At 40.8% G+C, this 20,614-nt stretch overlaps 1 protein-coding gene across 4 annotated transcripts in view; it reads left to right on the forward strand.

Annotated features, from left to right (window-relative positions):
• Positions 1-15,235, forward strand: part of SLC16A9 (solute carrier family 16 member 9) — a 68,567-nt gene extending 53,332 nt beyond the window's left edge. For all 4 annotated transcript variants that reach the window (XM_082854586.1, XM_082854588.1, XM_082854585.1 and 1 more), the window contains 3 exons: positions 5,243-5,338; positions 10,860-11,777; positions 12,424-15,235. In XM_082854586.1, the coding sequence (XP_082710712.1) occupies positions 5,243-5,338; positions 10,860-11,777; positions 12,424-12,611 (1,202 nt within the window). In that variant the 3' untranslated portion in view covers positions 12,612-15,235. The remainder of the gene's footprint in view (positions 1-5,242; positions 5,339-10,859; positions 11,778-12,423) is intronic.
• The last annotated feature ends 5,379 nt before the right edge of the window (positions 15,236-20,614 follow it).

Consider the following 20,614-nt stretch of genomic DNA (forward strand, 5'->3'; position numbering starts at 1 on the left):
GTTTTACTTCAGTTATATTTTCTTCTTATATCTCTCTTATCAGTTTAATTGATCTGGGTGTTCTTTAGTTACAGGTAGAGATTAAGAAAAATGAGGAAATGAGGCTGTTAAGTGTGATTTGCCCAAACCATCATCCTGTAATACATACAAGTTGTAAATTAGTTGTATCTTTTTTTTTCAAACCATATAATTCTAATTCTGTATTCTAATGATGCCATCCTGTTACATGAATTATTGTGAAAGTAAAAAAATCTTAAACATTTTTACAGCTAAGATTTATTTTCTGGCCTAAGTGAAAAAAATCAGCATCATTTAATTGTAAAGCAGATGTAAAGATATATTTTTTAAAATATATATTCACAAGCATACATACATACCGTGTGTGTGTGTTTGTTATATGAGTAGAGGAAATGAGACACAGAGAGGAAGAGAGAAATGCAAGAGAGAGTGACAGCCAGAGTAAGAATAGATAGAAATGGTTGAAATTAGCCAATGTGACTTAACATTGGGGAATTCAAATGAGGTTTATGGGAAAAAGTAGTAGAATAACTTTAACACTCTGTGCCAGGCTCAGACCTGGAACCAGGATACTCAGATGAATAAGACACAGCCTGCCCTCAGGTAGCTCATTGTCTAGTGGGGGGAGGAGACTTGTACATATGTAACTTGTAACACAGTAAAATAAGTGCAATTATAAAATGAAAGCAGCATTCAGTGTGGGTATAGTATGTATCTGCGGGAGAGGGGCTGCAGAAGAAGACTTCATGCAGGAATTGGTGCTTGAGCTGAGTCTCGAAGGGCCGGTGGGATGTGATCAGGTGGGCATGGGTTGGAAAAGGAGTGAGGGTGGTAGGAGAAGGACATTCCAGGAGCTCAAATGCTCAGAGGCATTTGAGTGGATAATAGGGGTCTTTTCAGAGATATTTGTTTAAGGAATGCACACGTCACGAGGGGACTTGCAAATATGTCAAAGCTTGGTTTGCAACAGAGACCTGATGATGGAGGGTTTATTTGGACGTTATTGCAGGAGAGTAATGTGATGAGAACTGTATAACAGTGGGTTAGACAGTAGATTGGTGGGAAAAGTACTGGGGGCTGAGATGGCGATTAGGAGGCCGTTGTTCAGAACAGAAAAGATCTGGAGGAGGTAAACTGAGGCAGTGGTAGTTCACACGGTGGGAGGTTGATGATTGAGGCGGTGGGAGTGATAAAGAGCGTGATGTATGGTTTGATGGGAGGAGATCAGGGAAAAGAGGCCTCTGAGGTTGTGGTCTCACCCAGAGTATGTGGAATGAAACGTAAGGTATGGAAAGGAAATGCTGGAACAGGTAAATATGTTTAGTTTCACCTATGTAAGTAAAGGAAAACAATTATATTTTGCTAATGATTATGCTTTGAATCGTTAGTTTAGGTATTTCATTTTAAAAATGATTATGCTTATACTGGAGATCGATTCTCAAAATTTTTTCACTGATAGGAGTCTGATCAAAAATGATTGGAGGGGCTTCCCTGGTGGCGCAGTGGTTAAGAATCCGCTTGCCTATGCAGGGGACACAGGTTCGAGCCCTGGTCAGGAAGATCCCACATGCCATGGAGCAACTAAGCCCCTGCACCACAGCTACTGAGCCTGCGAGCCACAACTACTGAAGACTGCGCGCCTAGAGCCCGTGCTCCGCAAGAGAAGCCACCGCAATGAGAAGCCTGTGCACCGCAAGGAAGAGTAGCCCCCGCTCGCCGCAGCTAGAGAAAAGCTCGCGCGCAGCAACAAAGACCCAACGCAGCCAAAAATAAATAAATAAAATAAATTTAAAAAAAAAGAAGATTGGAGACCAGGGAAGTCTCTGGCGGTCCAGGGGTTAGGACTCAGTGCTTTCATGGCCATGGCCCAGGTTCAATCCCTGGTCAGGGCACTAAGATCCCACAAGTCGCGTGGTGCGGCCAAATTAATTAATTAATTATTTAAAATGATTGGAGACCAAAGAAGGAGGCCGTGGTTTCCAAACTTTATATTCCTGGAACCCTTTACACTCTTTTTATTTAGGACCCCAGGGAACTTTTAATTATGTGGAATTACTTATTTATATTTATTCTGTTAAAATTTACTGTATTAAAAGGTGAGAAATTTAAAAATATTTGTTTAGTAATTCATTTAAAGATAATAATAACAAACTCAGTACATGTTAGCATAAATAACATACTTATTATGAAAAACAATTCTATTTTCCAAAAGAAAAAGTTGAGTGAGAAGGATGGCCTTGTTTTACATTTTGGCAAATCTCCTTAATGCCTGGCTTCATGGAAGACATCTGGATTCTCATGTCTTCCCTGTACTCAGTCTATTGCAATGTGCTTTTTTGGTTGAAGTTTATGAAGGAAATCTGGTCTCACACAAAGGAAAAGGGAGGGGTTTTCAATAATCTTTTCAGGTAACTGTAGAAACCCTTCTTTGATACTATCCCAAAACTTGATGTATGATAATTTTCCAAGGGTTAATTGCAATATGGAACCTGAAACCACATGAATATACTTTCCGTGCTCTGTAATATTAAATCAATTTGTTTATTCTGTACTTTGAATAGGTCAGCATTCAAGTCTGATTTTGTAACATCATGAATTGTTTATGTGAAAAATATTGGTCCTCTGAGTTATGCAAGAACTTTAAAATGTTGACACATTTTATTAAACAACAGCTAAAAAATCACTTTTGTTAGTATCACCAATAGGCTTATCAGAAAATCTTTATGTGTTGGGAATCTGTCAAATCATGGTGTTGGATAAAAGTTTCCAAAAATTCTAATTTTTGCTGGAAAGCTCAAATTTTATCATTGGTAACAGTTATTGTCAGTTATTTTCCTTGTTTGTTTTCAAGAAAATGTCTGCCAAATACTCAAGTCTGAGTAACCATAGTTTGTGTCTGTCAGACCTTCTTTCAAATACATACAGGGTTACATGGAAAAAGTGGCTACTTTAGCTGGCTACTAAAACAATTGCATACGTGCTTTTTCTCGGCAACAATTGTAATTCAGATGAAGCATTTTTAAAAAATTTGTTTGCTTTTACTGTGAGTGAGTGAGTGGTGATGAAACATATAAGGTATGAAGTTGGATACCAATATCTTGATTTGTACTAAGGCTCTTGAAATTTTTCTCACCATGTCTTTTGCACCAATAGCATAAATGGGAACACAGTGAAAAAAGCAGGAAACATGTCAGTATCGTGAAAATAGTTTTGACTTCATGGACTCCATTGAAAGACCTTGAGGACCATCTTTTTAATAACTGGTGGTTTAAGGTCATCCTAATACAGATGTGGGAAAGCATCATGTCACCTTCTGCTTTTTGAAAAGTTTAGAGAAAAAGCATTTCAAATTTCTGCTACTTAAAAAAAAATGAGATGATCTTATCTGAAACCCATGGCCTTGAAATAGTTTTTTAAAATTTCTTTCTTTTTAGTCTAAGGTAAAATGTTTAAAAGTTACTGTTTTAACTTTTCTAGCATTGGCATTTATTAATCAGAAATGCCTTTTTTTTTTTCTTGTCCCTAATGCCTACCATTTGACAGAGCCCTGACAACCAAATCACACAAAAGTAAATTCATTCCCTCTCCAAAGGCTTTCCGAAATATAGATTTAGTTAAGGGTGACATTTTTTGGCTTCACAAAATTGATTGTTCAGGAACAGGTCTTATTTCATCGAAGTATATTATATGTAATAATGATAAATGTATAAATCAATCCAACTCATGTTTTAATGAGATAGTATCTCTTCCCTTAAATCATACAAAAGTGTGCTATATTTTAAAAGGTTTATTTAAAGTATAATTTTTTTCATCTATCTCATTTCTTTAAGAATACTTTTTTTTTTTTTTTTTTTTTGCGGTACGCGGGCCTCTCCCGTTGCGGAGCACAGGCTCCGGACGCGCAGGCTCAGCGGCCATGGCTCACGGGCCCAGCCGCTCCGCGGCATGTGGGATCCTCCCGGACCGGGGCACGAACCCGCGTCCCCTGCATCGGCAGGCGGACTCTCAACCACTGCGCCACCAGGGAAGCCAAGAATACTGGTTTTTTTTTTAGACCAAGAATACTTTTTAATGCAATCACAGATGATCATCTGGGTCCTGAGTTAAATGCTAATTTCCTAAAATGTTTATGTGTTGTATTTGTTAAACCCATGTATTCTTTCTAATCATAGTCCAGGTCGCAATTTGAAAGTAATGACAATGACCTTAATAACTCACCTAATGAGTCATAGTTAAAATTAGTTTTTAGACTACGGCTTTTGTGTTGTTTATAGGGTGATTCCCCAAGAACAGACGATGCTGCAGAAGAAAGGCAAATGTTATGAGTTAGAAGCCAGAGGAAATTTTTATGAAAAACAAAACTGGGGTTATTAGATACTTAATAGGGAGAAAAAGATTAAGCCAACAAACAGCCTTAAATATTGCCCTGTGGTCTCAAGAAAGGGATAGTGAGTAGTAAGGGTTTTTCTTTCTAACTGTAAAAGAATTTCAAATTTACAGAAAAGTGGAGAATAGTATAGCAAGCAACCATATGATCACCACTTAAATGTAACCGTTGCTAATATTTTATTGCATTTTCTTCCTCTTTTTTTTTTCAAAGATATTGTAAACTAAAGACATGATGTTTTACTCCTAAATGAGGTAGTTTGCATCTCTAAAAGATAAAAACTTACAAATATACATTTTGCGATGATGGGATGATCTGAGAGCGCCAGAGGGCCTTTGTTTTGCAGACTGGGGTGTACCAGGCTATGAAGTCTAGCAAAATACCTTGGCATGTGAAGGGGATTTTATAAAATTGTTTAGAGGACCTAGAGGAGGAAGAACACTGAACCAAGGGTAAAGGTGTGGAAGAGAGACAGAGATATTTTAATGGGCAAGTTTGATTAAATTTTGCTATTTGGTGTGTGATTTAACCATTTTCTCTATCTCTCCATAATGTCTTAATTTAAATTTACATTATTCATTCATGCTTTAGAAATTGGATTATTTTTTGACTTGGCCCTGACCTTAGGGTGGGTGTGGAGTGAAAACCAAGGCTGCCCAATGTGTTCACTGGAACTGCACAACTAACATCAGAGGGATCTAGGAACCCATACTTTGAAGAGTTTTAGCCAGTTAGTAACAGGATGTCCTATTAGAGTTATTTAATTACACCTCTTTTTTTTCTTGCATTGAAGTAATACCGTCTGGCTTAATTTGTGCAATGTCTTCTTGTGTTTAGGTCTCGGATGTGGTTTATTATACACTGCAACAGTGACCATTACATGCCAGTATTTCGACAGCCGCCGAGGCCTTGCACTTGGCCTGATTTCAACAGGTACATTTTCAATATAAGTACAGCATTGCTACTCTTTAGCCTTCTAATCAAAGTTAGGAGTTACAAAGCACAGATACGTTTAACCAACCATGCCCCCGCTGCCATTCACGTAGCACAATTTATTTTACTCTAGTCCTAGAAGGAAATTTTATTTTCCCCTGTAAATATGGGTGTAGCTTTCAAAAAACCCTAAAGATACATGTATGAAAAAGCTGGGGCATTAGATGTCCAGTATAATATAGGAAAAGAAAACTTATGGGTCCAGTAAATTGAGAGTCACTTGCTGGTGAGAGCCTTGCTAAAAGAAGCAGAGAGCACTTAAGTAAAGCACCTGATCCCTGGGAAAGAGAGGAGAAATGGAAGGAAAATGGGTCCCTTCAGGCCATTGTCAGGAAGAACAATGCTGTGACACCTCTCCAGCGCCATTTATTGTGGAACTTAGGGTTTTTCCAAAGTACTGGTTTGTGAATACATCTCGCTGCTCTATTTGCATATCCAAACAACAGACTGTTTACACTGGTTATTCTTTTAATGACGGGGTGGGGCGGGGAGCGGCTGTGTGTGTGTGTGTGTGTGTGTGTGTGTGTGTGTGTGTGTGTGTAAGTGTAAAAGCCTTCTGGACTTGCTCTGATATTGTAAAGTGGTGTTTGACTTTTCAGATGGATTTTTTTCTAAGCTATTTAGAGAACTTATCAAAATTTCTGTGGCCAATGCTTTAGGAGTTTGCTTAGGAGATAAGGCTGCCAAGCTTACTAAAACTTGTATTTAAGTTTACATTGCTACTTGTTCATGGGTAGATATTCCTGGGAGGTCAGACGTTCAGATAAGCTGAAGTACTTCAGTAGTGTATCTGGCAGCGGGATCCAAACTAATGTTTTGTTCCTGAGGCCAATGCAGTGGCAACGGAGTGCTTCCACATCAAATTAAATCGAGCTGGATATTTCCCCAAGGTGGTTTAAGGAAGCATTGCCAGGAAAGAAATGTGAATCATGCCCTAGGAGGAAACAGGACCGGGGTCTGAGGGCATGACTAAGGCAGAACTGGGAGAAGAAAGAGAAAAAACAAAAGATGGAGAAGCCAGAGCAGTTGGAAGGCAGTTTAAAGAACCTGACAGCCGCGTAGCACAGGGAGATCAGCTCGGTGCTTTGTGACCGCCTGGAGGGGTGGGATAGGGAGGGTGGGAGGGTGGAGATGCAAGAGGGAAGAGATATGGGAACATATGCATATGTATAACTCATTCACTTCGTTATAAAGCAGAAACTAACACACTATTGTAAAGCCATTATACTCCAATAAAGATGTAAAAAAAATAATAATTAAAAAAAAAAAAGAACCTGACAGCATCTCCCACAAGTGTGGGAGGGAGTGTGAGAGCAGGGCTGGCAGCTTAACGGATAATAGGCCTTACCTATACTGTATTTTTTGTAGAGGCACTATAACGTAGTGACAAGCCCAGACCCTGGAGCCAGTCTGCTTGGTTTTGAATTCTGTGTCACTCAGTAGCTGTCTGGTGATGGACAAGTTACCTGTTCTGTGAAATTAACTGTTAAGCCTCAGTTTTCTGAACTGTAAAATGGGGATAATAATAGCACCCGTCTGTTGGGCTGCACCCTGTAAGGCCTGTGCTTGCCCAGCTTCAAGACAGAAGAAAGAGCCTGGAGTCAGCGACAGAGACATCAGTGGTTTAATGGAAGGGGGGAGCTTACAAATCCAAAGCAAGATCCTGGAGTGATGTCCCACCGTGTGTGGTAGAGGGTGGGCAAGACATGGATGCGGGTTTTCGCTCCCGGGGTGGGGAGGGGAGATTGCCAGTTATAGGGGAACTGACATCAGGTTGGCTCATTGGTTACCAGGAAACTAGCAGAGAGGCACACACCTCCCCACCCCTTGGATAAGAGCAATCACTAGGTGGGGCCTGGGGCCAGTATATAGGAAGGTCAGTCATGCGAGTAGGTGTAGGTAAAGCAGGCACTGGTCAGGCAGGGGATGTACAGAGAGCAAGAGAACAGCCATCTTGGGTGGCCTGATCATACACCATCACATTGGGTCATTGGGAATATTGAAGGAACATATGTGTAAGGCACATGGCAGGGGCTCTAAAAGTGTTAGTCATTATTATTATGACCTAGGTTTGCTTTAACGTCCGAATTTACTCGTGATGAAGATGTTGGAAATTGTATGCTGAGAGAGCTGCTCTTGCTTTCACTCGGTCTAAAGACGAGAGCATTAGAGACTGGGCTGTGGCACACTGAACCAAAATGGATTGACTGTGGACAATCTAGATTTGGCAGAATCGGAGTTTTTAGTTGTAGCACATAGGAAGTTAGATGAGGCAAAGTTAAGGAGCAGCATGAATCCACTGTCTTTGTCTATTCAGACTGCTGTAAAGTAGCATAGATTGAGTGGCTTATACACAATAGAAATTTATTTCTCACAGTTCTGGAGGCTGGAAGTCTGAGATCAGGGTGTCAAGGTCAGCGTGGTTAGATTCTGCTGAGAGCCCTCTTCTGGGTTACAGACTGCCACCTTCTCCCTTTGTCCTCATGTGGCAGAAGGGAAGAGGAAGCTCTCTGAGGGTCTCTTTTATAATGGCACTAATCCCATTCAGGAGGGTTCTACCCTATGACCTAATCACCTCTCAAAGGAGAAACCTCCTAATTCCATCACACTGGGGGTTAAGATTTCAATTCACAAATTTCGGAGAGACACAAAGCTTCACACTGTAGTATCCACCTTCAGTGAAAGTGGTGACAAGAAAAACAAAACTCACAGTAGAGTTTTTCTTTAATTGAAAAAAAAAACCAAAAGCAAAATATAGTTGAAATAACGTGACCTGGGACTTCCCTGGCGGTCCAGGGGTTAAGACTCCGCCTTCCAGTGCAGGGGGTGCGGGTTCGATCCCTGGTTGGGGAGCTAAGATCCCACAGGCCTCGGGGCAACAAAAACAAAGCATAAAGCAGAAGCAGTATTGTAACAAATTCAATAAAGACTTTAAAAATGGTCCATGTCAAGAAAAAAATCTAAAAAAAAAAAAAAAAAGAAAGAATGAGACCTAGTTGAAATATTGTGATCCAGTTGAAAGAAAGAAACATGGGCATGAAATGGAGGTTTTGGGGAAACGATCTTAATCCCTGGTGAACAGGGATTGATAAACTAATGCCCGTGGACCAAAACTTGTCTATTACCTGTTTTTGGACAGCTTGTGAGCTAAAAATGGTTTTTACATTTTTGTTTCGTTGAAAAAAAATCGAAAGAAGAATATTTCGTGGCACATGAAATTAGGTAAAATTAAAAGTTTCAGTGTCCATAAATAAAGCTTTATTGAAACACAACCATATTCGTTCCTTCATGATTCTTCTCTGGCTGCTTTCACGCTTCAAGGGCTGAGTTGAGCATTTGTGACAGAGGTTGTATGGCTCACTATGCCTTAATTATTTACTCTCTAGCCCTTTATAGAAAAAGTCTGTTGACCCCTGGTCTTAATCAAAGCATGAGTGTATCTCTTATTGTTTCAGGTTCCCTGAACATCAATTCATATTCTCCCTCTTTGTGATAATGTATACTTTAGGCATGCATGGAAGCATAATTAGTGTTTTATTTCACTTTTTCCTTTATCGTGTTGATTTTTAAATTGGGATTTTATTTTTGAAGATTAAAAATTATGGTTTTACGGTTTACACAGTTCCACAAGAGAGCTCTAATTACTCTTCACTGCCCTGAAAGAATCCTGCATCTTTTTTTTTTCTCTTCTTTTTGGCCAAGCATCGTGGCTTGTGGGATCTTAGTTCCCCCACCAGGGATCGAACCTGGGCCCTCTTCAGTGAGAGTGCGGAGTCCTAACCCCTGGCCCACCAGGGAATTCCCTCCTGCATCGTTCTAAGCCATAACTACATTCTCATGGGCTGTGGGCTAAAGAAACTAGTGTCCAAAGTGGAATTTTATTTTGCTGCCCTGTCGTACACTTAGCATATCATAGGTGTTTGATAAAACCTATTGAATTGATTTTATATGTTTCCCTTATATTTCGTGATGTTGACAGATAAAGTTAGTTGGTGAGCAAAGGGGAGTTATCTATTTTCTCAACTTAAGGTCAAAATACAGAACTTTCAAAATACCAAGAATATTTTTAAGTGTCTAATTATACGGCACTTTGTTAGAACTTCTACAAAGAAATGGTGTTGGAGAAAAATATGAATTAATAAGGAATGGATGCTAATGCAGTATGGAATTATATGAAAGGTCCTCTTTTCAGTTCTTTCAGTTCGTTTTCTGAAATGCTTTCAACTTTTGAAGTATGTGCCACTTTTAAAAAGATAAGGCAGAATTCAATTCATCTACTTTTATAACTTCTCAGTAGTCAGCAAAGAGACACTTTCTTGGTAGCCACAAAAAGATACTATTTTAGCTGTCATTACATTAATGTGAGCTATTAATTAACGTTTGCAAGCGAAGTCTTTTTTCTTTGGGGATGAAGGAGTTAACTTTAAATATATTAGGAAGGGACAACTGTGGTACCAAAAGAAAGAAAAAAAGTTTTCTTATAACTCTAAGACAAAGCCATTTGGTTATTTGTAAGAATTTTTGATGGGTTTTTACCGTAAGCTTGGCATCCTATTGGGGTTTTGATATAATTTGGTATAGACCGTTTAAAAAGTATGATCAACCTATTTAGACTATTTTTTTTTATTACAGATCTACTTATTTCTTTCCTGTGTTTTCACGTGACATTTCTCGATGGTATTTAAATTTTAAAACAATCAAAAACTTGAAATCAGAGCCATATAAGAACACTGCAAATTAATTGGGCTAATGTAACTTTCCATTCCAGTGTGGTTAGTATGATCTATGCTTAAAAAATGGAGTATTTACAGTGTTGCCCAAAAAGTTGCCCACTTTACTCTTCTCATAGTTTATTAATATCAAGCATCCATTCTGGTGATTAGCAATGGATTTGAGCTATCAAACCACTATAAATATCCTAAAACTAAAATATATCCTTCATCAAAAAATAAAACGTGAGAACTTTTCTTTTCCAAAAGGAATGCATACATAACATGGAGCCAGAAACGTACTTTTTTGGTGCTTTTTTAAGTACCCAAAAAGGAGTTGCGTAGGTATTTGTTAAGGACGTTGGGCTCCTGGTGTCAGACTGGGTGTGAATCCTTCTTATGGCATTTACAGCTCTCTGATGTGTGGCAAATTTCTCAAACTTTCTAGCCCTAGGTCACTTCAAGTGTAGACCGGGAATAATAATAGGACCTACCCAATAGGGTTATTGTAAGGATGAAACAAGATGGTGCGATGTAATGTGTTTAACGCAGTGTCTGACATACAGATGCGAATTCTTAAAATAAATGGTCACTATTGTTGTTACTATCTTCAGCATTCTTGCTGTGATTTTAATATGAAGGCACACACATGAATGCCAGTGTAAAAAAAGAAATCAAATCGTAATACTAATAATGCTTGTCCTGAGAGCCCCAAATGATGAGAGATTAAACAGTTACCATTTCCTTTTTAGGTTCAAGCATTGGACTTTTTATATACGCTGCTCTGCAGAGGCTGCTGATTGAGTTCTATGGACTGGATGGATGCCTGCTGATTGTAGGTGCTTTAGCTTTAAATATATTAGCCTGTGGCAGTCTGATGAGACCCCTTCAGTCCTCTGATTGCACTTTGCCTGAAAAAATAGCTCTGGAAAATGTACCAGGTAGATACTCGATTTACAATGAAAAAGACAAGAACCTGGAAGAAAACATAAACATTCTTGAAAAGACCTACCGTGGTGAGGAAACATGTAAGAGCACTTTAGCCAGTGGTGACTGGAAACCAGAGAGTCTGCTTCATAAAAACCCAACAACAATGGCACACACAAAAGAGACTGAAACGTACAAAAAGAAAGTTGCAGAACGGACATATTTTTGCAAACAGCTTGCCAAGAGGAAATGGCAGTTATATAAAAACTACTGTGAAGAAACTGTGGCTCTTTTTAAAAACAAAGTATTTTCAGCACTCTTCATTGCCATCTTTCTTTTTGACATCGGAGGGTTTCCACCTTCATTACTTATGGAAGATGTAGCAAGAAGTTCAAATGTGAAAGAAGAAGAGTTTCCTATGCCACTTATTTCTATTATTGGCATTATGACAGCAGTTGGTAAACTCATTTTAGGGATACTGGCTGACTTCAAGTGGATTAATACCTTATATCTTTACGTAGCTACCTTAATAATTATGAGCCTGGCCTTGTGTGCAATTCCATTTGCCAAAAGCTATGTCACGTTGGCACTACTTTCTGGGATCCTAGGGTTTCTTACTGGTAATTGGTCCATCTTTCCTTATGTGACCACGAAGACTGTGGGAATTGAAAAATTAGCCCATGCCTACGGGATATTAATGTTCTTTGCTGGACTTGGAAATAGCCTTGGACCACCAATTGTTGGTAAGATATTTATCATAAAGTCAATCCACTGTACTGTTCTTCTTTGTAACATCTCTGGATACAGAAATTCATAGTGTAAGAATAGCACAGATTTATACAACATAAATCTGCGTGGAATGTCTCCTGATCGTGATTTATTCAAAATCACTTTGATGTAGTTGGAAAAGCCAGTACGCTTTCTCAGGAATCTGTGTTTATTCTTCATCTGGGAGAAACCCAAAATGCCTGCTTATTCTTGTCCAACTATTTGAGAAATTCTCCTCCTCTAACTCCCATTAGGCCACTTAGGGAGTAGATTGGGTAATATATATCCTAATCTGCACTGTATATAAATTTTTTAAATTAATTTTTTTATTGGAGTATAGTTGGTTTACAATGTTGTGTTAGTTTCTGCTGTACAGCAAAGTGAGTCAGTTATACATACACATATATCCACTCTTTTTTAGATTCTATTCCCATATATAGATCATTACAGAGCACTGAGTAGAGTTCCCTGTGCTATTCAGTAGGTCTTTATTAGTTATCTATTCTATATATAGTAGTGTGTATATGTCAGTCCCACGAACTGTATATAAATTGATGAAATTAGAGTATTCCTATTCATACTATGTCTATCAAACTCACTTTTTTCTTCCTCCCTTTTCAGGTTGGTTTTATGACTGGACCCACACCTATGACATTGCATTTTATTTTAGTGGCTTCTGCGTCCTGCTGGGAGGTTTTATTCTGCTGCTGGCAGCCTTGCCTTCCTGGGATACGTGCAACAAGCAACTCCCCAAGCCAGCTCCAACAACCTTTTTGTACAAAGTTGCCTCTAATTCCTCTAATGTTTAGAGGAATATTGGAAGGCACTGAGGACTGTTTTCTCATAGCAAAATTGCACTGTGCGTGATCTGAATGAATTTTTTTTTTTTTTACATATCCTATTCTCTATGTACTGTATATATAGCCTCTATCTCCTGTATTTTTTTTTCCTCTTTTTTCCTTTTTCCAAGAAGTGGGACTATTCTGTTTTACTATTATTGATGAGTTCTGGACATTGTGATCATTTTGGCCAGCCCTCAGAAGGCTTTCTCTGTGTAAAGAAATATGATTTCTCTGCAGACTCCATTAGTTCCATTGCAAGGCAGCCAGAGGAGACTCTAGCTATTTCAGAACTGGTGCAAGCAGCGTGACGAGATATGTGTGTAGCCTGCCAGGGACTAAATCACTCTCTCCTCTCTGCTAGCCGCGCTAGTAAATAGAAGACTTCGAGCCAGTCAGGAGATGAAAGGGGTTCCTAAAACAGCGGTAAGAATTGCGGTGGCACAAAATTGATCATTTTTTAAAAATGATATTTTAAACTACCGTCAGCAGTTTTCATCACAGTAAGTCCCCTACCTATGAACCTTCAAGTTGCGAACTTTCAAAGATAGGAAGTGCGTTCGCATGTCTGATCATGTAAGTTAGTTCACGTGTCTGGCGTAGATTGTCATGTGCGTGCATCCTCTACAAGTGGTTGTGCTTTTGTGTACTTTACTGTACAGTACTGTATAGCGTACAGTGGTACAGTATCTTTATTTCAAGCCCAGGATGTCCAGAAGCAAGCGTAAAAGCAGTGATGATGTAGCTGGTACTACTGTACTTTTCAAGGTAATGTACTGTAAGATTAAAAGTGTTTTCTTTATTTTTTGTGTTTGTTTTTTATGTATTGTTTGTGTGAAAAAGTATTATAAACCTATTACAGTACAGTACTATAGAGCCGATTGTGTTAGTTGGGTATGTAGGCTAACTTTGTTGAACTTACAAACAAATTGGACTGCGAATGCACTCTCAGAATGGAACTCATTCGTATGTAGGGGACTTATTGTACTCTGTTTACCTTGATGAACCACCCACATGTTTGGTGCCCACTGAGGATACATCCTTTCAATTCCTAAGGTGTTTGCTGAGTTGCAGGCAATCTCCAAACAGAGGAGTAGAGTTACTGTAGCCTTTCTTCATGGTTGGCCGCTGGAACCTCGCTCACTTTTGTTTGTCAGCATCCGCTCAGCTGATGTTTCCCAAGAAGTGCTGATTTTACCTGTTTCCAAATTGGAAATGCATATTTAAACCATTCCGTTCTGGCAAATGGGAAACATCCATTTGCTTTGGGCACAGTGGGGATGAGTTGCAAGTCCTTGCATGTCTTGTCAGTGAAGCATTTATTTGCTACTATCAGATTTTATCACTATCCAATTTTAATTCAAGGGCAGAACTAAAAATTTGTGTGTGTATGGATATGTGTGTGGATGTGCACACGTTGTGCTCCGAGCCTGTGTGCTATTCAGTACGTGGGAAGGGAAAAAGGCAATAAGAAATTGATACCCTCCTCCAACTTTATTCACTCTTAAGCAAAATGTTCTAGGAAGAAAATCAACATTTAATATGTTGACATTTTTCTAAGGAAATGTTTTAAAAACTTTGCTATGCATCAGAATCTTCTATAGATCCTTTTCAAAATGTAGTTGCCTGAGTACCGCTAGTAGAGACTTTGATTATGTAGCTCTAGGTTGTGGGCTAAGCATCTGTATTTTTAATGAACTCTTTAAGTGATTCTGAGAGCACAACCTGAGTTGAGAATGACTGTTTTAAGATTGACAGCAGAGAAACATTTTTCTTTTCTCTTAAATAAAGAAACAAACCAAAAACCCATTGAGGTGAGGGGTTTTTAATAAATGGACAAGTTTGGTTCTTTAAATAGGAGTCACTCTTCCCACTGTGCCAAAATTGTCTTTTCATTTCTTTTGAAATATGTAAGGTTATTTTATACTTCTATGTTGCCTTTCTTCAAAGGCACGTGAAGCACTTTATAAGCATGAATCCCCACAGCACCTCAGTGAGGTCGGTAAATAGTGTTTTTCCAGGCAGTAAACCTGGAGTGCGGGGAATTTCATAACTGAGTGAATCCTATTCAATAACCCAATAATGGGGCCCCAAAGCACTTGGACTTCTGCTCCATATTAAGACTTCTGGAAACTTTTCTATGCCTCACTCTTTAGTCACTGTCAAGGTTAGTAAGTAAAATAAATACCATTCAAAAAAAATTAAAGGAAATGTTTTTGTGATAAAAGTTTCTTTTTGCCAATATCGTGTTCGGGAAATCCAATAACCTTTTCTTAACTTTTTTTTTTTTTTTTTTTTTGCGGTACGCGGGCCTCTCCCTGTTGTGGCCTCTCCCGTTGCGGAGCACAGGCTCCGGACGCGCAGGCTCAGTGACCATGGCTCATGGGCGCAGCCGCTCTGCGGCATGCGGAATCTTCCCGGACCGGGGCACGAACCCGTGTCCCCTACATCGGCAGGCGGACTCTCAACCACTGCGCCACCAGGGAAGAGCTTTTCTTAACTTTATGCCATCCGCACATTCATCAATGTTGATACTTGTCCAAGTGCGTCTTTACCATGTCTACTAATGTCTTCCAGTGTGTGCATTATCCATTGTCTAGGGAATGAATTTTAAGTTACAATAAAATACTTTTTGTTTGTTTTGCCTCAGTGTGGTTGCCTTTTTTCTTCTTAGCCCCCCCCGAATTACAGTCATACTTTACTTGAATGTAAAAATACGAATTCTCTGATTTCACTTCAGATCCAGAATCTGGTGATACAGATATTAGCATATTCAAAAGTCAATTTGCTAAACCATTTTGACCATTGCCTTCCAAAAAGCTAAAATATCAGTCCTACAGACTCCTTTTGAGGAAAGGGAGACAGACGCCCCTTTGGAATTATTAGTATTGATCTTGCTACTCATTAATGGAATTCTTGGTCTGTTCCAATCACATATTATTCATCCCTCATAATAGCCCTGTGAGATGGGGTTTATGACCCTCTTTGTATGGTGTGAAACATAATTGCCACGACATAAACAACATCCACAAGTAATTTCCAAAAGTAAAATGAGAAAGGTTTCTAGCAAACCCTTTGATTTCTAACGTGGCTAGAAAATGGGGCCTAGCTGGGAGGGTTGCTATAAAGCCAGTCCTTTAGGGAATAGAAGAGTCATGTTTATGTAAATAATTATTCTTAACTTGCCTATTTCCTAAGCATTTAAAAAACCCATTTAATAATGAAATTTTATTGATTAGAATACGATCTTTCTTTTGTGACTCAAGATATTTCTTGACATTCCAAGTGCCTGGGGCTGATTTGGGGAAATATATGAAATAAGAAAGTCTTCACTGACTCTAACATCTCCTCACTTCTGCTTTCTGCTTTCTCTCCTTCTCTCTCTCCTTCTCTCTCTCTCTCTCTGATGGGCCTCCTAGAAGCCGGTTGGTGATCTAATTTTCTCTAGGGTGACCGTGTCTTCAGGGGAGAAGGTTCAGCCACCAACTTTTAAAGTCCCCATGAGAAACAGTCCCAAGAATCAGGAGTTCCTGCTCTGGGAGGTCATGACCGAGCAGGATGGCAGTTGTACTAGCCAGAAAGGCCCATGACCTCACACAGCCTCAACTTCTAGTAATCACCGTAGGATCATCTCAACTCAGGACGTTACAGGAAATGAAGAGCTCTGGGGTTTTTTTGTTTATTTTTTATTTATTTTATTTTTTTATTTTTTGTGGTACGCGGGCCTCCCACCGCTGTGGCCTCTCCTGCTGTGGAGCACAGGCTCCGGACGTGCAGGCTCAGCGGCCATGGCTCACGGGCCCAGCTGCTCCACGGCACGTGGGATCCTCCTGGACCGGGGCACGAACCCGTGTCCCCTGCATCGGCAGGCAGACTCCCAACCACTGCACCACCAGGGAAGCCCAAGAGCTCTGTTTTTAATAAAAGAATGTCTCCTTTTTTCTTTGACTTGGAAGGAGTGTTATATTAAACACATAAATACACAACTTACATGAGCAGTGCCATATAATTTCTCCTTCATTAATATTAACAATCTTGGGACCTTTTGTTCTATAGTTGATTGTGTCTGAAGAATGCCAGTGAGTAAGATGCCTCTGAGTAAGTTTAACTACAATCAGTTAAAATGATCCGAGATCTGTGAATAATACATGGATAATACTTGGAGAGACAGTGTACGTACTTATTAGGGTTGATTCCTGGGTTCAAATCCCAGCCCAGTTCCTGTGGCTGGGTGATTGTCAGCAAATTATTTAGCCTCTCAAAGCCTGTCTTCTCATTTGTCATACACGTCATAGGGCTATTGTGGGAATTGAATAAGATAACCCATATGTATACCTGGCACATGTTCAGTAAATATTAGCTATTATTATTTTTGTTGTGGTCATTATTCTTTAGTGAGTGAGTGGCTTCTCAGTATCCAGTGTTCCTGGGCCCAGGTGTGGGGTACGTGTTTGCCCTGAAGAGCCTCATTTAGAAGAAGGAGAATGAGCCTTCTGTCACAGCTCTTGCCCTCCCCCATGCATGTTCTTGTCAAAATCTTGCATCCTTAGGGATTCATGACTCAGCACATTTTTCTGAAATTGCCATTCAGAAGCCCTGACACAAAACAAAACAAAACACGCTGTTCCTCCACAAATCACATAGAATCCACTTTGCAAACTGAATTACTATGGGAATTTGAACTTTTATTTTTTTCCTTAAGAACTGATCACACAAGCTGCTTGGAAGGCGGGACTGAAATTGGGCAGAAAGCAAAATGCTTCCGTTTGTTTACTGAGCACTAATTGTCTTCAGCTCAGGGCCCTTACCTCACTGCCTGCCAGTGTGCCTTTGAGATTTACCCTTGAGGGAGTGGAATTCCTTGCCAGGTCCTCTGGGATTCTATTCCTAACAGTCATGTTAGTTGCTTTTTACTACATACATTCCTTGTCCCACCGAGTCATTTACTTTTATTTTCCCTTCAAAAAGAAAAAGATACATATCTTTAAAAATTTCATCAGTTTTCTCTATGTGATAATCTAAAATCTTTGGTAAGCAGCATGTTTTCGGAAAAGAATAATGAACTGCTGTCATGGTGCTGAACTGCTGTAGGTCACCTTAAAACTACATAGCCACAGAGATAAGCCTGGTTTTTCTTCCTGGGAACGTCCCTAATGTGATAATAAGGCAAGTTGTCATTCATCCAGCTTACATCTGAAAACTCCCGAACATTACAGCGTTAAGAGGGCATTTCTAAGACTAGCCCAGATGACTCTAGCACCGTAACAACAAAGGAGACCAGGTGGGACTGGTTAGATCAACCTCTAAGGAGTGATGGACCAGGGTCAGCAGTCATTTGCATACAGTCGCCAAGGCTGCCGGGAGGGTGCCATTTTGAAAAGTCCTGGGAAATGTATCTCCCTAAAGGTCAAAGGTGAACAAGAACCAGATGGAGGAATCATTTGAGGCCGGTGAGAGGGCCGTGGTGCACACAGAGTCGGAATGAGCTCAGGCCCCTGGACAGAACTGTATGTAGAGCGCAGGTTTGTTCCATTAAATGGGACCATCCATTGTCCAAGGCTAAAAACGACTGTAACTTTCCAGGGGCATTTAGCAGTCACCAGGTGGGAGGCATAAGCGGATACAAGAGTTCTGTCTGTGCCTAATTCCCGAAGCTCTGGGAAGTGGTGTGAACCAAAGAAAGGTGACAACAGAAGCACCCAGGAACCCAAGCAGTCAGTTCTGATGGGACTGGGCACGAACGTGCCAAAGAAATCTGAAAGTGTGTGTGTCCGTGCATGCACATGTGTGTGGGCGCGTGTGTGAAAGAGAGAGAGGTTGAGAGAAAGGTGGGGAGAGATGTGTCTTCATTATCTCAGCCCACAGCCCACTATGAAACATCTCAGGAAGCTCTTGTTTCAGAACCCGGGGCATCTCAGTCTTTCCAGAAAGACCTGAAAATTGAAAACCTCTGGGTTGTTTTTAGGCAAGAGGAAGATTCTTTTCAGCTGGGCTTCTTCAGGAAGTTCGCGGTAGATTTCCTCTGTGGGTGATTGGCTGTGCCTTAAAGGGGTTTGCCTAACCCCGCCCTCCTCAAAGGAACTTCGGGAAGGGCGTGGGCTCTCCGTAATGAGACAGCAGGTCACTGCCTAGTTTGCTAGGCCGCGTCTGTGAGTGCGAGCGTACCCCTAGGAAATCCGGTGGAACGCCAAGGGCTGCTGTAACTACCTGGTAAGCTGGACATCAAAGATAGGTGGTAATGGGCTTCCCTGGTGGCGCAGTGGTTGAGGGTCCGCCTGCCGATGCAGGGGACACGGGTTCGTGCCCCGGTCCGGGAAGGTCCCACATGCCGCGGAGCGGCTGGGCCCGTGAGCCGTGGCCGCTGAGCCTGCGCGTCCGGAGCCTGTGCTCCGCAACGGGAGAGGCCACAGCGGTGAGAGGCCCGCGTAACGCCAAAAAAAAAAAAAAGATAGGTGGTAATAAGAAAATAGCCCGGCAGGGGGGAGGAAGCATGGGCTCTGGAGTCCAGCAGAGCAGGTTTTGATTTCCTAGCTCCTCCAGTTACCACGTCACTTGATAGGTAATCTTTTGGTTTGTTAAACTCGCTGAGCTCCGTTTTTGTTATTGCTGAATGTATTGTTGGAACGTTTAGAAACAATAAATGTAAAATGTCCAGTGTGTAGTTGTTTCTAAAAAAATAGAAATTGGGCCTCCCTGGTGACGCAGTGGTTGAGAGTCCGCCTGCCGATGCAGGAGACACGGGTTCGTGCCCCGGTCCGGGAAGGTCCCACATGCCGCGGAGCGGCTGGGCCCGTGAGCCATGGCCGCTGAGCCTGCGCGTCCGGAGCCTGTGCTCCGCAACGGGAGAGGCCACAACAGTGAGAGGCCCGCGTACCGCTTAAAAAAAAAAAAAAAAAATTATTTTTAACCCCTGCTCCCGAAAGGGGCATCTTAGAAAGTGAACCCCAATATCATAAAAGGAGGAAGTATATGGTAAAATAGTAGATACACAATATGTGGTAGATTGAATTCTTGTCTCACTGGGCATAGTATTAAGCTGTTGTTCTGCTAACAATTTTGTGTGTGTGCTGGTGGCGGTAGGGGACAGTGTATCACTACCAGGACTTGTCCTAGATGCTAGAAATACAGGAATAATTAAGAAAGCCTCTTGCCCTGAGTAGTTCATGATTTAACAGGAGCAACTAATATCCAATTAAGTATAAATGCATCAACTGCTTTTAAAAACTGGTTAACCAGTTTATGTATCCATTCAACAAATTTTTATTTAACATACACCATGTGCCAAGTACACAAGCGTTGAAGTAATGCTGATGAACAAGACGGACATAGTCCTTGTGTTCACAATGATTTCTTAAAACAAAAGGTAGATCCCATGGTACTCTATAGTATTGGGGTTTAAGGGCAGTTGTGTCTATGAGGTTGTTCCGGGGGAGAAAAGATATCCATGTTTGCTGCTGTAGTGGGTGCTGTGGTTTGTCGCCCTAATATCCCTGCAGCACTTTGGCACTCCTTCCCTCAGGGGCTGGGACTGGCCGCTGAGGGCTCACAGCTGAGCTGTGCTCCGGGCACTGCCTTCAGCTGAAGGGATTATACTCCCTCCTCAGGGGAAACCAGACTCCCATAACCCTGGCCTCAATACTAATGAATGGCCTCCTTGACTCCATTGGGACAACTCTGAAATGCTGTTCTCTCTCTCTAGAGTTTCCTGTAGGAACTGAGGCCTCTTGCAGTTGCATCACAGCTCAACTTTTCCTGTTGCCCAGTGCTGCTTCTCCTGCTCTCTTAAAGATGCTTTTCTGGAAAGCACACTCCAATCAAATTCATGTGTGTAAACTCCCTTGCATAGTCAGCTTTTCATAAGGAAACCTGACTGAAGACACCTGTGATCCCAAGACAGTGGGATAATGCTCTGCTCATTAGAGCAGAGGGGGAAGGGAGACATCTTTCTTGATGGCCTATATGGGCCCAGTATT

Source organism: Leucopleurus acutus, assembly GCF_964270905.1.
Source record: "Leucopleurus acutus genome assembly, chromosome: 14".
Taxonomy (NCBI): Eukaryota; Metazoa; Chordata; class Mammalia; order Artiodactyla; family Delphinidae; genus Leucopleurus; species Leucopleurus acutus.